The 15,278-nt window shown below is 35.9% G+C and overlaps 1 protein-coding gene across 9 annotated transcripts in view; it reads right to left on the bottom strand.

Moving 5' to 3' along the window:
- USP34 (ubiquitin specific peptidase 34) overlaps nucleotides 1-15,278 on the bottom strand; it is a 135,820-nt gene that overhangs the window by 52,705 nt on the left and 67,837 nt on the right. For 8 of the 9 annotated variants that reach the window (XM_021393029.1, XM_021393025.1, XM_021393030.1 and 5 more), the window contains 13 exons: nucleotides 15,079-15,192; nucleotides 14,020-14,119; nucleotides 13,721-13,880; nucleotides 13,207-13,333; nucleotides 12,961-13,108; nucleotides 8,748-8,848; nucleotides 5,788-5,997; nucleotides 5,002-5,127; nucleotides 4,108-4,230; nucleotides 3,899-3,982; nucleotides 3,504-3,590; nucleotides 2,310-2,510; nucleotides 1,001-1,083 (listed from right to left, as the gene is read on the bottom strand). In XM_021393029.1, the coding sequence (XP_021248704.1) occupies nucleotides 1,001-1,083; nucleotides 2,310-2,510; nucleotides 3,504-3,590; nucleotides 3,899-3,982; nucleotides 4,108-4,230; nucleotides 5,002-5,127; nucleotides 5,788-5,997; nucleotides 8,748-8,848; nucleotides 12,961-13,108; nucleotides 13,207-13,333; nucleotides 13,721-13,880; nucleotides 14,020-14,119; nucleotides 15,079-15,192 (1,664 nt within the window). The remainder of the gene's footprint in view (nucleotides 1-1,000; nucleotides 1,084-2,309; nucleotides 2,511-3,503; nucleotides 3,591-3,898; nucleotides 3,983-4,107; nucleotides 4,231-5,001; nucleotides 5,128-5,787; nucleotides 5,998-8,747; nucleotides 8,849-12,960; nucleotides 13,109-13,206; nucleotides 13,334-13,720; nucleotides 13,881-14,019; nucleotides 14,120-15,078; nucleotides 15,193-15,278) is intronic. The other variant, XM_021393026.1, reaches the window with a different exon arrangement.

Below are 15,278 nucleotides of genomic sequence, written 5' to 3' on the forward strand. Positions count from 1 at the left end.
AAGCCAGTGTTTACCTTGGGGAACCACACTTTGAACAAATCTTCTTGAACTTTAGACAAATTTAAATGCTTATATTTACTCATATTTTTAAAAATTGCAGGAAAAGGTTATGAAATGGAAAACATCTTGTGTGTACTTAAAACGACTCTTTTAGCCCAGCTAGAGGTTAAACTTAGAGCATTTTCAGCCAGGTGTACAGCCATGCCTAAACATCCTTATTCATCTTTTAAAAATATGGTAAAACACCTTATATGCTATTTGGAGTCATGTAAGTAATTCTGCACTGAAAGTGTCAAAGAACTGATCTCCTCAGCATTAGTCCAACTCTGCCACTATACAGTCTTACAGAGATTTCTTTGTTCAGGACAAAAGGCAAGAATCACTAGGAACTATATATATTCTGAAGGTAAAATTTCGCATTCTATGCATCTACACTCATTGAAAAAACAACAGGAATTTCAACAGTAATAAGCTAACGTCATCAGGATGGGAAAAATAAATCAAAGCCAGCAAGTGAACAAGCAGCTTAAAAGTGAACTCCTTTTAGTATCTCCTTTATAATCCCTTGGAATTGAGAACGCTAACTGCTACAGACAGAACAAAGACGCAATTTTGGCTTTAGAATTTACGACAGCATCCTGTACATATTTTGTAGCTCCATGTCACACACCCTGGAGAACAACTGGTTAAACAAGGAATTCTGTGGTAGATTAATTACTTGACCAGTGGGTGTCTTTTTTTAATTATTTTTGGAAATTTGTTTAGTTCAGTGATTGTTCTATTGCTGATGACCATTGAGAGTTCTCTCCACTGCTCTTAAGTGAAGATGAACTATCTAAACAAGTGACTAAGAAAAGAAAATTAATACCTACAGACTTAAATTGCTGATACAGGTTTCAACTGGAACTACAACTGGAAAAGCTAATCGTTCCATTTAACACAATCAAGGAAAATGTTCACACTCTTTATTTTTGTTATGAAACTAATGAAGATATTGTACCTGGGTGCCAAGTTGTCATACGTATAAGCAACTGACATAAGTCGCTGAATCAAACTGGTTCCCTGGACAAGTACAAGAAACACCTTTAAAAATTGAAGTCAAAAGAAAAGAACAGTTAATATAACAACAAGCTTTTTGATCTGTTCTTAAATTATACAGTGTGAATCTAAAAAAAAAAAAAAAAAAAAAACACCTGCAGAGAGGGAGGAACAGCAAGAGAAATTATAACATCTCCACAGTTATATTCTATTCTTTATTAAAGCAGATCTAAAATCTTGGGTTTCACTGAGTATGTCCAGATGCTAAACTTTCATTCTTTAACTCAGAGAGGCAACATAACTGAGTAGAAAAATTGTTTATTCAATCCTTTTGGTAAAAACACAGTGTAGTTATTTAAATCACAGTAACTTCCTTTTGAAAATCTTAGGCTTAAGGAAACAGCGTCAGGAGTAAAGTTGGATGCGTAAATTTCTCTTACATCAACACATTTTACTGACTACACATCCATTTAAATTATTAATCTTTAGAGTGCTTCTGACAGGCTACAGAGAATTTTCAAATCTCAGTCTGAAAAGAAAGTCTTAGGAAGACTTTTAATGTATTTAGACAGCAGAACTTCTGCAATCAAAAATATCCATCAATGACAATTACAAATTTAAACCTAGTTTTAGATACTGGTAACAGCACTAATACACATGTCCAATTCCAAAAAAGAGCTAATACATTTAATCATTTCCATGTATAATAGCAGCTTTGGCAATTTAGGTATCTATTTTGTCAAAATTATTTCAGCTCTATAGAATTAGGGTCTTTCCATGTGTAACAATGACAAATGGGAAGTTAGGCTACAGCTCCAAGTTCAGTCTACTCTCGTCTTGCAACCATAGCTGGTCCTGAGCCCAAGAGCAATCAGTTAACAGCAGCTGCACTCTACACTTCGCTTGCACTAAAGGAATCTGAAATGCATTTGCTGAGGATAAGGATGGCATGTATGAAAGGTTACCATGAAAATAGGAGCCATTAATTTTGAAAATAAAATCTAAGAAACGGGGATACAGCACTGGAATTCTGAAATTCTCATTTCACATACTCACCAATCATCAAAAAGCCTTTTGGTTCCAGCTTTTAAAATTGGCAGGTTTAAAACAGATAAAATTAAACGACTACATTTTAGAGGAGAACAGTATGTAGGATATAGATAAGCATTAGTAACTTTTCCACTACGTTATTTTATTACGAAAATCAAAAGCTTCACAAAACAAGGAAGTCATCTGAAGTTCACAGAATGGCCACAATATGTATCCCTTACCTCTGTTAAGCGAGGTATATGAAGGCCCTTCACATGGTCACTTGCAGTCTTCCTTGATTTGCCAGGCCATGTTCTTTTCCTGTGACTCTCTGCTACACCAGACCAGGCAAAAACATCATGGTAAGCTAAATCCAGATCTGAAGGATCGACTGCAAACTGGCATATCAGCTTCAGCAAGCAAGCAAGGCAGTCCAGCTGCCACTGTGAATAAGAAAATGAATTTTCCTTTTTTCAGTATTTTACCAATAATTTTATTCCTACTGCAGAATTAGAAATGAAGAACTTAAGTGAGCTATAAAGGATAAAAAGCTAGAACTTTAACTGGCAAAACCTCACAGGAATAGACACTAAAGAAGAAAGGTATTAAAAAAAAATAAAAACTTCTTACAATGAGAACTTTTTCACGATCTAGTCCTATCAACAAGTGCATTCAAGACATTTTGTTATTCTATCTTTGAAATAACATGGAGGAAATAACTCATTGCATTCAACTACACCACAGGGTATGGCATACAGAAGTGCTTTCCAGTAGAATACATTTCATCACAAACAGACAATGGATGCTATTTCAAAATGCCATTTTGCACTGTAACATCACTTGATAGAGATGAAAACCACCATTCTGTTTAGTAACTCGAGATCAGTTTACATGGCTTTCTGCTGTGCAGCTGTGGCCAAACAGCACACTGTCAGCTCCACTAGGAAAGAGTGAATCGTGAAAGTAAAATTAACAAAAAAAGAGCACAGTTTCACAGGAATACACGGAGTACATCTCAGCTGTCTAGCATGTACACGTATAAGTGAACAAGATCTAAGTTCAGGAATCTGTATTTGGCACTTTGTTGCAGAATCTGTTATTTTCACAGTGATGTGTGTTCTTTCTGGACAGACCAACAAAAGCCATCATACAATCTTTTGCTTTTAAAGAAGACACAATGACAATTTGTTCCTGTTTCTAATACTGAAACAATTCTAGAGCAATACATCAAAGTCTTCACAGAATTTGTTAACTGCTGTGAATTTTATATGTATGTCTATTGCACTATTGTCTATGCTTATTTCCTATTTCATAGGAAATTTCATATAAATTTTAACTTATTACAGAAAAGTAAATATAACAGAGACTGACATTAACGGAAGTCTTACAAATGACAGATATCTTATTCTGAAGAAAAAGGGTGAATAATCACCTACCACAGTCCACGACTCCCGTTCTTTAGGCTCCAGGATTCCAGAATTAAAAATTTCTAGTAATTGTTGGAGCCCTCCAGCAGCAACAAACTGTAAGAACATTATGGCACCAACGTGAGAAAAATCAAATACAGAAATATCACCAACTTCAGTTAGATACCAATCAAAGCTTTATGAATAAAATAGAAAAATCTAAACAAATAATCAGCAAAACAAAAGAAACCCATACACTCAATTATGACAAATTGACAGGCCCGATAATACAGAAAAACTTTAAAACATTATACTTAAATTTCAAGTAAGGAACTCTAAGATAATGTTTCAAGTGGGTTTTCATTGTACATCTCTTCAAAAAACTACATTATTTATCACCACAGAACAGTGTAGAAAAATCAAACCTTGCAGCTCCACGTGTTTTTACTATTTTCTATTTGATCCTCACTCGAATCATCCGAGTCTGGGTAAAGATCACTATAGCTTCCCTAAAGACAAACAAGTAACAAGTCACTACAAAAACAGTTCAAGATTCAAAATACCATAAAATGACTCCTCGATATACATTTTTCTCTCTGAACCAAAGTGTATTTTGTGCAAGAAAATATATTACCGTAGATTCACGTCTTATTCTTCTGTTGGGCTTTCCCAGAGCTTCAATAATTTCCAAGGCATACAGAAGTTTATGGGCACTTTTTATTCGCAAAAGATCCTTCCAGCTAAAGCCATCATTACCCTTAGAAAATAAAGGCAAGAAATAACACAGTTACATATAATGCTGATGTAAGAAATGCAATGAATGGGTTTTTCAAGTGAACGACTAGTTCTTTGGTTTTTAATTTCATCTACTATTTGAAATTCTACAATTTAAAGCATATTTCTACACATGATTAATGATAACAAGAATGTGGCAGTGAAATTTAAGTAAACCTGCAAGATTATTAAAAATGTACGCAATTTTGAAGTACAAGAACCAAACGTTATTGGGCTGAATTATAAATTCTGCCAAAATTTCCATGTGAGTGTCTATAAAGAACTGTAATACCTAAGAACAGTAATATATGACTTCAAGAGCTTTAATACAGGCAAACTCTTCATCTAGTGGGCAAGAAAGACACTTGCTAAGCAGCCATGTTTTAAACTTGTAGAACAGGCCAAGGATTATTATCACAACAGTCATGATGTTTAAATCAACAGCAGATTTGAAACATTTTAAACACACTAGGCAGCAGATGAAAAACTATTTCAGTTCAAACAAAAAGAGTGTGACAACTCGTATTCACTATTCTTTTTTTTTTTTTTTAAGAAATCAAAAACAAACCTTGTGAAATAAACCAACATCTGTCTAATTTTATTTCAGAGTAACAATTAGGTCTGTTCATTAGTTTTACTTGTGCCTGAATGTACTTTGCATACTTACTCCGGGGAAAATTCAGCTAAAACACTAAACACTAAAATACTCCAGTACTATAAAGACAAACATATAAAACAAGCACTTGTTGTTTACCTGTTCATCTGAAATATTCTGGAATGCCTGCAACATATTAGGGCATGTTGGTAGGAGCATTAACAGTTCCCAAACGCGTCTGGATAAGTTTTCTGCATGGAGATGGAGTTCTTCACATTTTGCACTCTGAAAAAAAACCACACAGAACAACTATTCTTACTGTGAAATTATTTGTGAACATAACCTTACTAAAATTACAAAGTCCAAAAAAGTATTTTTTTTCTTAATTAAGAAGTTATCTGTTTTCTATCTAATGTAAATTCATTAACAGACCACAGTGGTTGAAATCTCACTAGAACCAGCAAAAAATTAAGTTGCATTATCTTTATAGCATGCCACATATTGTGAAATATTTGAACATAAATAAAATTTTAAAATTGACTACCAGTTAAAATACACTAATGGTTACTTAACTTGACACAAGCTAATGATGGCATGCAAGACAATAAAACTTCAGGTTTTGTAACAAAAATTTACTAAACTTCCTTCAAGTCAATTTCCATTTTTAGTCACAGAAACTACTTTAATAATCAATATTTGATCTTGAGAATTATTTTTAGAGCTTCTCCAGTATACAGGACACTTTAAATGACAGCAAAACAGTATTAGGAAAAATATGAAAAATCATAACAATGAGCTTAACACATGAAATTGCGTATACACCAAAATACAACAACTATATATGACAACTGCATACGGGACATAAGAAATATGCTTGATATGAAAATCAGATCCACTTAACTAAGACTTAAATGTAACTATTCTAATAAAATTGCTCTAAATTACCTCAGTATCTTCCATAGATACTTCTCCAGAAGGAGGTTTAAAGGAGGCTAGCATCTCTAACAGATCAAAAAGGGTAGTAAGATGAGGCTCTTGCAAGAGTAGAAGCATTGGAATGTTATCCTTTTGAGGAGGAGGTAGGCAAGATGCTGGAAGCTGAACACCTTCACCTTTACGTTCTCTCCTTGGTGCTCCCAGGGATACAAATACCATCTAGAAACACAGAGAAACAACAACTTTAAAATACATGCCTTAAGATCACAGGATGTTTTCAACAGCATCAGAATTAGGAACTTAACATTAAGATACATCAGTATCTATAGCATCAAAGATTTACTGATCAGCACCTGCTGCAAGTAAAGCTCGGTTTTGCTCTCTCTTAAGGCACTTATGGTACAGCTGCATACACTGCTTCCTTTTGCCACAACAAATGGTTCTCATCCCTTACTTTGGTAGTCAGGATGGCGAGATTAGTACCAATCTGACTTGACAAGTAAACTAATAAAAACTAATCCAGAAGAAATTAAGTTGTCTCAAAGGACCAGACACAAATGTTAGCCAGATTACAGCAGCACAAACAGCACTGTTGCTGGAAAAACTGAGATTAGTTCTAAAGGCAAAATCAGACTGAAGAAAACTTCCAAGGATGAAATGTTCCTGCTGACCAGCTACCCCCGCCATGTATTCATCACGCACAGACATTCAAACTGAATCACAAAATTACAGACTATCCTGAGTTGAAAAGGACACACAAGGATCATCAAGTTCAGATTCTGGTAATACACAGGACCACGCAAGCCCTATGTCTGAGAGCACTGTCCTAATACTCCTCGAACTCCATCAGCTTGCGAGCATGCCCACCACCCTTTGGTGAAGAACCTTCCCCTAACACCCAGCCTGATCCTCCCTGATGCAGCTCCATCCCATTCCCTTGGGCCCTGTCACTGCCCCCAGAGAGCAGAGACCAGCCCCTGCCCTACACGGTCCCTGTACTCTCTGCAAGGCCCCTCTGCCCTTGAGAGATTCAACAGCTCCTTTCAATTTAGTATCATCCACAAGTCCAGTATCCATGTCACTGATGAGAACTTAAAGGGAATTAGCCCTAAAATGGAGCCCCACAGAAACCTACCAGTGCCTGGCTGCCGGTCTGATTTAACCCTATTTGTATAACCCTTTGGGCCAGACTCATCAGCCAGTTGTTCTCCCATCACGTTCTGTTTTTGTCTAGCGGTACGCTGGACGTTTTGTTCAGAAGGATGCCAGGAGAAACAGCATGAAAAGCTTTGCTGAAATTCAGGATTACATCAACAGGCTTCCCTTGGGAATCTTGCCATAAAAGGAGATTAAGTTCATTAAATAGGGCATTCCTCTGAACGTGCAAATCCATGCTGCCCGTGACCAACAACTGCACTGTCTTTCAGATGTTTTTCAATAACTCCCAGAATAATTTTCTCCATAATTCAAACTAGAACACAGGAAGTTCCATATGAACGTGAGAAAGAATTTCTTTACTTTGAGAGTGACAGAACACCTGGATCTCAAGCTGCCCAGGGTGGTGGTAGAGTCTCTTTTTCTGGAGATACTCAAAAAACACCTGGATGGTTTCCTGTGCAACTTACTCCAGGGACTCCACTTTAGTAGAGCATTTCGACTGGATGATCTCCAGAGGTCCTTTTCAACTCCTGTAATTCTGCAAAAATTTTGCCAAGTACAGATGAGATTGACTAAATATGACTATTTCTTCATGTTCTGCTAGCACAAGAATTCACCTGGTTGTGCCACAGTTCAACTCTGTAAAGTGATCTATGTAAATGTGGAAAAATAAAAAAAGTAGTTTTTGCTTTTTGATCAACTTAATTCATTTAGCAAAGTGGACAAAAGAACAAAGACATAGCCCAATAGGCTATTCAATTTGAAACAGCAACAGTTAAGATAGATTAACCTCTAAAATTGCTAACAGCCAACAGTGGCACATATAAGCTTATCAGCTATGGATAATCTTTCTGAAAGTTTACAGATCCTTGAAGGTGTACTGTAATTAGCTTAGTTTTTCTCCAGATAGAAGAAGGTATGTGATGATTGGACGCAAAGGTCTGTTACAGTTTCACCTCCCTGAAAGAGTAATGATGTCACTCACATTTAGACAAATCAAACCTAGGCTTTTCTGTTCTGTTGTCTTCAGTAAACTTCAGTAAAAACAGAAATCCTACAAGCATTATAACATTCTTAAATCATAGAAGGAGAGCGCTAGTCACTTCTACTTGGAATTAATACACATTCAACAATTTGGATTAGATGTGGGTACTTGATTCTGTTTTCACTGTTCCCTCATTCCCCTTGATGAATGAAAAAAATCTGATTTTTCCTTTTACTCCTTGAGTTTACAAATCTGCTGATGTAACCAGAATTAGTCTTTTAAAATTTTTAATTTTTTTTTTTTTTAAAAGACTGGCAACAGCAGCAAAGACTGACAGATTGAGCTCAGAGGACACACATGTTGGATAGTAATAAACAATCAGTTTCAGAAAACTGTAGGATGTTCGGTAGAGAAAAGCAACACCAGGTCTGAACTACCCAAAAAGGGGGATGGTCACAATCCAGTTAAAGAAAGAAAGATCTGCTTACCCATCCCAAGGATCAGGGCTCACCAAATACTCCAAAGAAGGCAATCTCCAAGTAGAGATTGTTCCCTTCTGGCAGCCAGCCTTTAAATGAGGCTTAGGGCCCTGGTCACACAGGTGAATTGCTTTCAACTGTGCTCCCAGGGCTGGCTGTGTCCCCTCCCCATGTGCTCAGTCATTGATTCAGACTGTGACTTAGCAATTTCCATACAATGCTCCCAAAGAAAAATGAGAAAAATGTACCTTCCATCATCACCACAATATGTATCAGCGGTGTAACAAAAAGGGAGCAATGTATCAAGCAACCTTTTTAAGTGATCCATATCTACATGTTTGTAATACCTGCATATCCTTAAAACCCAATTCATGAAGAGTTTTTTCATCATAATCAGTTGTCAGTTCATGCCCAGATGAAATCATTCTCACAGGTCCCATGAGGCCACCTAGGATATAAAAAAAAACAAAAACAAACAAAAAACCACAGCAAATTTTTTGAGTCAGTTTCATTTTCTATTTTAGTGCTAAGACTCATTTTTAATATATTTATATATATATTTAGTATATCCTTCAGCAGCAATTAACAGCAGGCAAAAACTCATTGCAATTTCCTTACGAAAACAGATTATTACATTGAAGTACATTTTCCTGCATGTATTTGGAAATTTTCAGGAAGAGTTCAACCCAATCTTGCAGTGTCCACACTACAGATGAAAAATGTGACTTCCATAATTTGCAGTAAGTGAGACTATTTCCCTGAAAAGAACTCTGGGAAATAATTGAGACCATTAATAAAATCTCTTTGTATTACATGTCTGTGATAAAGTCAGCAAAAGCAAAGAAGTAATAATTAATCGTACTTCAGTTGTAACTGAAGATATTCCATACTTAAGGAAAAAATGAGAACATCCTCCAAAGAACTGTAAGCTGTGAACAATGAAGAGACTGAGAATCTAATTTGGTGCAAGCAACCTATGATTTAATGGATAAACAATTAAAAAACCTTGCTACCATAGATATCAATTCATTTTGCATTTTACCATGAATTTATCATCTCTGGTTACTTATATAGTTCTAACCACTAATTCCACTACAAAAAGATATTTGTCATGGATTAAGATGTGGCTTTCCAGTGTTAGGCCTGGTCCCCTAGAGCAGTGAAGAGCAACCCTACGCTGTCACTACACTTTGTAACAGGGATTTCAATGAGACTCCTTCAGAAAAGGCTGTTTTTCTGATCCTCTTTTAGAGATCTTGGGAACTACTCAGAATCGTGCAACCTGAAAATGTTTCAAAACAGCATGTTGTTTGCCTACAGAAACAGAGTATTCAAAGATATGGGTTAAATTAAAAAAAAAAGCTTCTTTATATGCATCAAACTTACATTTTATTCTTTCGCTGTCATAAGAACATGCACAGTGTAGTGCATGCACAGTCAGCATTCTTCTGTTAATTACAGAAAGCACATTACCTGCAATCTGCTACCACAGGCAGTGCTCATGTGTGCACACAAATTCAGGCCATGCTTCTCTACAACAGCAGACACACAGCATATACAGACTGCAGCCAAATGTATACACACAAGCTTTGACAGGAATGCCAGACAAACAGAGATCTCAGACAAATATGCAATCCTCAAATTCTGTCCCCCAAAATATTTTGGAGATGTTCCTGATGTGTTCAGTAACCCTTTCGAAGACATTTGTCAGCAATAAAACCATCAAGGTTTAATACACCGTTGGGAATAAAATTTTCCCTCTCATTGCTTTTTCTCTCCAGCAAGCTGCTTTGAAAACTTATCAATGCAGTCATGCAAAATAATTTCATAAAGTCAGGCAAACACATAATCCATAAAAATAATACAGAAATCTTCTGTCTTCTGCACTTCAACTAACTAGTCGCAGATTTCAGAAGAAGGAATACCAGAAATGATCCAAGTGAGAAACAAAAGCAATCTCACACATCTCACAGCACTGTAAATTTCAAGTGTGTAAGAGATTTTGAAAAAGATATTGGGGTCTCAAAATAATTATGCAGTAAATGGAAAAACACCCGAGAATACAACTGGAAATCAATTAGGGACAGCAAGATTTAGCTCTATAAGGAAAAGGTGAGAGAAAATCGTACACTCTTGACATCATGAACAAAAATACTTTAATTTTGACTAAAATTTGATAAAATCTGTTTTGATTTCTTCCTTGGTTAATGAGATAACAGCCATTTCAGGTTCATAACCAGGAATTGTTCTGTTTTGGTTTTTTTTTGTCACAGATTTACTAGTATGTTTAAACAGACATAGTTAAGGTCACTGAGACAGAAGCATACTCTTGTGATGCAAAATGACCGCAGTTTTAAAATCTAAATAGTCAATACACTGAACTATGATTTACAGACATCTTTGTGACCAATTTTTTTTATTTTTTTTTTTAAATCATCTATACAAAATCATGCCCAAAATAAAGCCTGGCTGAGCATAACTTCAGGTTTTAACTACAAGTCTCAGTTTCAGTCCCATCTCCTCAAAATCAGTTGAAAAGTAGAAGATATGCAAGCAGATTGTTTCAAACTCATGGTGGCATGCAGAGAACAACGCAAAGATACTTCTTCAGGATTTTGGTTAGTAAGAGATTTAGCTAATTCCAGGATTCGATCCATTTATCAGTCAATGCAGATAATGAATCAATAAAATGAAGCACTTAGAGACATTAGTGCAGATTTTAAAACTAGCAAAGGACACCAGCTTTATGGTTCTCCAACTTATCACAGTTATGGTATGCTAACTATTAGCAAATGAAACAAATTCCATAAAATGTTAAGTGTCCATAATTATGGATACCAGCACAGTCACTATTAAATAGAAAGTACATATATTAAAATGACTAAACTGCATCAGCTGCAGGACTGCAATTATGAATTTTCTGAATCTTCTGTTTCTGAATTCCTTGATAGAAAAAAAATCAAAAATTTCTGCTACCTGGCAGTATTCGGTGGAAAACAATACAGTTTCTTAGCTAGAATAGCTTCTAAGAAGTGACTGAAAAGACAGACTTCACAAAGAAGTTAAATTAAAATATCTAATGTTCAAAGTCTGGTACGCTGACACTGCGTCTCATTAGAAGGTATATATATAAATATATATATATACACACTATTTTTAAAAGATGTAAAACTACAAAGTCAGATGAATGTTCATACATTTACCAATGGTCATTAGCGTGAGACAATGATGATTGTGGACAGAACTTGTTCAGATAACAGGCCCTGCATCCTAACTTGCTCATAGTGAGTACACAACAAAACAAGAAAACATTTAGGAGAAAATACAAGGGCAGCTCTGAAAGTAATGCCTCCTATTTTATGACGCTGCCGCATGAAATCAGAGGTGGATGTTGACGGCATAGCAGTAGAGGCCAAACCTTCTCTGCAATATTTCATTATGTTTTGTTGCTGCGTGACAGATGGCAGCAGAGGGGTAGTCTGACAAAATGGCATCTGACATGGAAGTGCGTATGAAGCAAAGGTGTGACACTGAATTCCTCTAAGCAGAAAAAATGGCACCCACTGACATTCCCAAGCACTTGATGAAGGTTTAATGGAGACCAAACAGTGCATTTGAGCACCGTGAGGCACAGGGTGCTGTGTTTCAGCAGTGGCGACAGCAGGCCACCTCCACTGGTGCATGCTTCTATGAGTATGACATGAAGGTTCTTGTTCACCAACGGCAAAAATTCATAGTTAACGGTGACGATACAGAAAAATAGTGTTTTGTAGCTGAGAATTTGTTCTATCAAGCAGTGTTATTGTGCTCTTTGTATCTGTTGTAGTTTCCATGGAAATAAACAGGAAGCATTACTTTCAGAGCGACCTACCTAATTCAAAGAACAAGACTATTCCAAGCAGTGGCAAGGAATGCTATAATACATAGCAACAAGAGGATTCAGAATGCGTCCTTCTCCAAAAGGAAGCAGAAAAAAATCCACTTAGAAATACATAAAGAAAAGTAACAAGTGGAAATTCCTTCATCAGGCTTGTGAGCAGGCAATGACCACCTCAGAAACAAGGTGACATTTGCTACAGGATGATCACGAATTAAAAATCAGTTACAAAAGTGAGAAAAATACAACTGCCTGGAATACATACATGCAGGGTACAAATTAGGAGTCTGAATTAATTTGAATTATGAATCAAATGCAGAGTCAAAAAGTATATAAATCACAAAATAATCAATAAGGTTCTATGTAAAGGAGTCTGTAAATGACATAATGACATAATTAATTATAACAACAATGAAAATGAAAAAATGCAGGGGAACTTCATGTTGGATTTTGGCAGTTCAGCATTTTCTTCGCAATTTCAAGTAACTGCTAGCACTTATATGTGCTATTAATGAATGCTATTAATGAAAAGTGAGCCCGATGCTAACTGTAACTACAGACAGATTGAAGCGTATCATAATCTTTCCTTACTTAAGATGCCTGGGAATCTTCTAAGCTATAAATGGGTGAACCTTCAAAATGGTGAAGAAAAAAAAAATACAGGTATGAGTACTGTAGCTTACCAGGAAAATCCCCTTTTCGGCTGCTTTGTCCAAACTCCTGAAGCTGTGCTTGTTGATTTATCTGCTCTTTCTGCAAATTCTCATACCAGTGGGTGACTTCAGCTCGTAGATCTGCGACTTGATCACTAGGATACATTTCTATAGTCATCTGAAATTAAATACATTTTTTTTTCTTTTTGAAGTGAACAATGGAGTTACTAAAATTTAACAGTGTACGATGTAGTTGGGAAAGGGCTTTTTAACTACCTTGTCAGGAAGTCCAGCTGGCTGACATACAATTCTTAATGGCAGTGACTGTTTGTCGCTCAGGGCTTTCAAATGACTGCTGATACCAGTACCTTCAATCTGCCACTGTCTCAGATGATACGCAAACCTTAAGAAGGAAGTAAAAACCTTGGCAAAGTGTTTTTATCAAAACCTGTTTAACACAGACATTCAATAAACAAGCAAGACTTGGCTCTTTATTCTCTGTTTGTTCAAAATAAGAGGAAAGGATCAATATTCTCAGTATTTTTCAATTCTGGGTGAGGGATGGGTAAGGGCAAACCATATCCATACTTCTTAACGAAGACGAGGGTCAACTTTTTAAACTGTTTAAATCCTCTATCTTTCAACATCATCCACTACTGTCTCTGCTTTACACAAAGAAGAAAGAAACTACTACTTATATTAATAAATTCATAACTCATAACTAATTCATCACTACTGTAAGAGAAATGGAAACAAATTCTGCATCCAAATATACCATGGTGTTATTTACCTTCTCCTAAAAGCTTCCAGATGTGTCTTCAGCATTAAGAGTCCTCTTTCAATAATCGTCAGACTTGAATGAGAGTCTTGTTCAAGATTACTAGAAGCTATCATCAGACTTTCCATACACTTACTAATAAACTCCTGCTCCTTTTCAAGACCAGTTTTACCTGTAATATCAACATCCAACTAAATTATTTAAGCACAAATTTAAGACTATGCATTTTAATATTAAAAATGAAAAGGATAACATGAATATTCTTTAGAACATACTAAACAGAAAACAAATTTTGAAATAAAAATTCATACCATTGATATAATAGGAGTTGATATACTGGATAGCTGCTCGACTGACATCACCAGACTGTGCTCTTAGAGCAATACCCCAGAACTGGTCCATGCCACACAACTGTTAGGACAAAAGGAAAACAGAGAAACAAAACACTGCCTTATTATTGTATTGGGAGTTTAGTATTTCTGATATGAGAGGTTTCATCTGCTTCTTGATGCAAATACTAAAATTATCTCTTCTGCTCAGCCTCTCATCACTGTAAATACCAGCTACTGCAAAATCCTAACACTGACAGAAATATTTTTGTACCTGGAAGGGTAACTGGTTAAAATTCAAAAAAGTGATTTTTATTTTAGACAAACAGTAGTAAATTTACATGAAGACTTAAAATCACAACCATTATTGGCATTCACTGTAAGAACATGTATTTTAATCAACCACTGCATCAAATGAATGCACAGAAAAATACCCTACATATCATCTTACTTCTAAGATATTGAACAAAAAAGAACAAAAAAAAAAAACCAAGAGAAACTTCTAAAGTACATCACAAGTAAACTGAGACACATTTTAACAAGTGTTAGTAGACAGAATGAAATACGCTTAATTCCATGTAAAAGTTTTCATGTGGTTTGAATGTTACTATTTATGTAAGTAAAATTTTCAAACCTATTCCTTAAACACAACAGCTAACACAGTTCAAGTATGCAAAGAGTATGATAAACTGCACAAAGATGCACAGGCAACAGGTATCACTTTCTTCAGTGCTTCCTGTATCTTTCTTTAGACATAAGATGCCCAGAGTCATGAGGGCAGGTCAGGATTGCAGCCCTCTTAATTCCAGACCCACATTTTACGGACTCACATATGAAACTTTTGAGAGAGATGGTTGCAGGACTCTCCTCAATGCAGAAGTCTGGATTACCTCCACGACAACAGACTGACATTGGTGCTTCAAACCAGTAAACAATTTTCAAACCAGTATGTTCTCAAGGTAAGTACAGCTGCAGGTAAGTACTGTAAGTTTCCCCTTTCCTCAGAAAGAAGAAAAACTTGTGCACAGGATCTAGGCTTACCTCTGAGTTTGAGCCACCGTCATACGTGCTAGTAGCCAATCGAGCCAAATTGCACAAATGCTGGAAGAGATTTAGTCCAGTCATACTAATAGTTTCAGGTTTTAGTTGTGGCATCTAAATAAGATAAACACGCTTTAGTAGGAAAATAATAAGATGTGTTATCATAAAAAATGACACCAAATTTTATATGCAGTATAAAT

The sequence above is a fragment of the Numida meleagris genome, chromosome 3 (genome assembly GCF_002078875.1).
Source record: "Numida meleagris isolate 19003 breed g44 Domestic line chromosome 3, NumMel1.0, whole genome shotgun sequence".
NCBI classification, from domain to species: Eukaryota; Metazoa; Chordata; class Aves; order Galliformes; family Numididae; genus Numida; species Numida meleagris.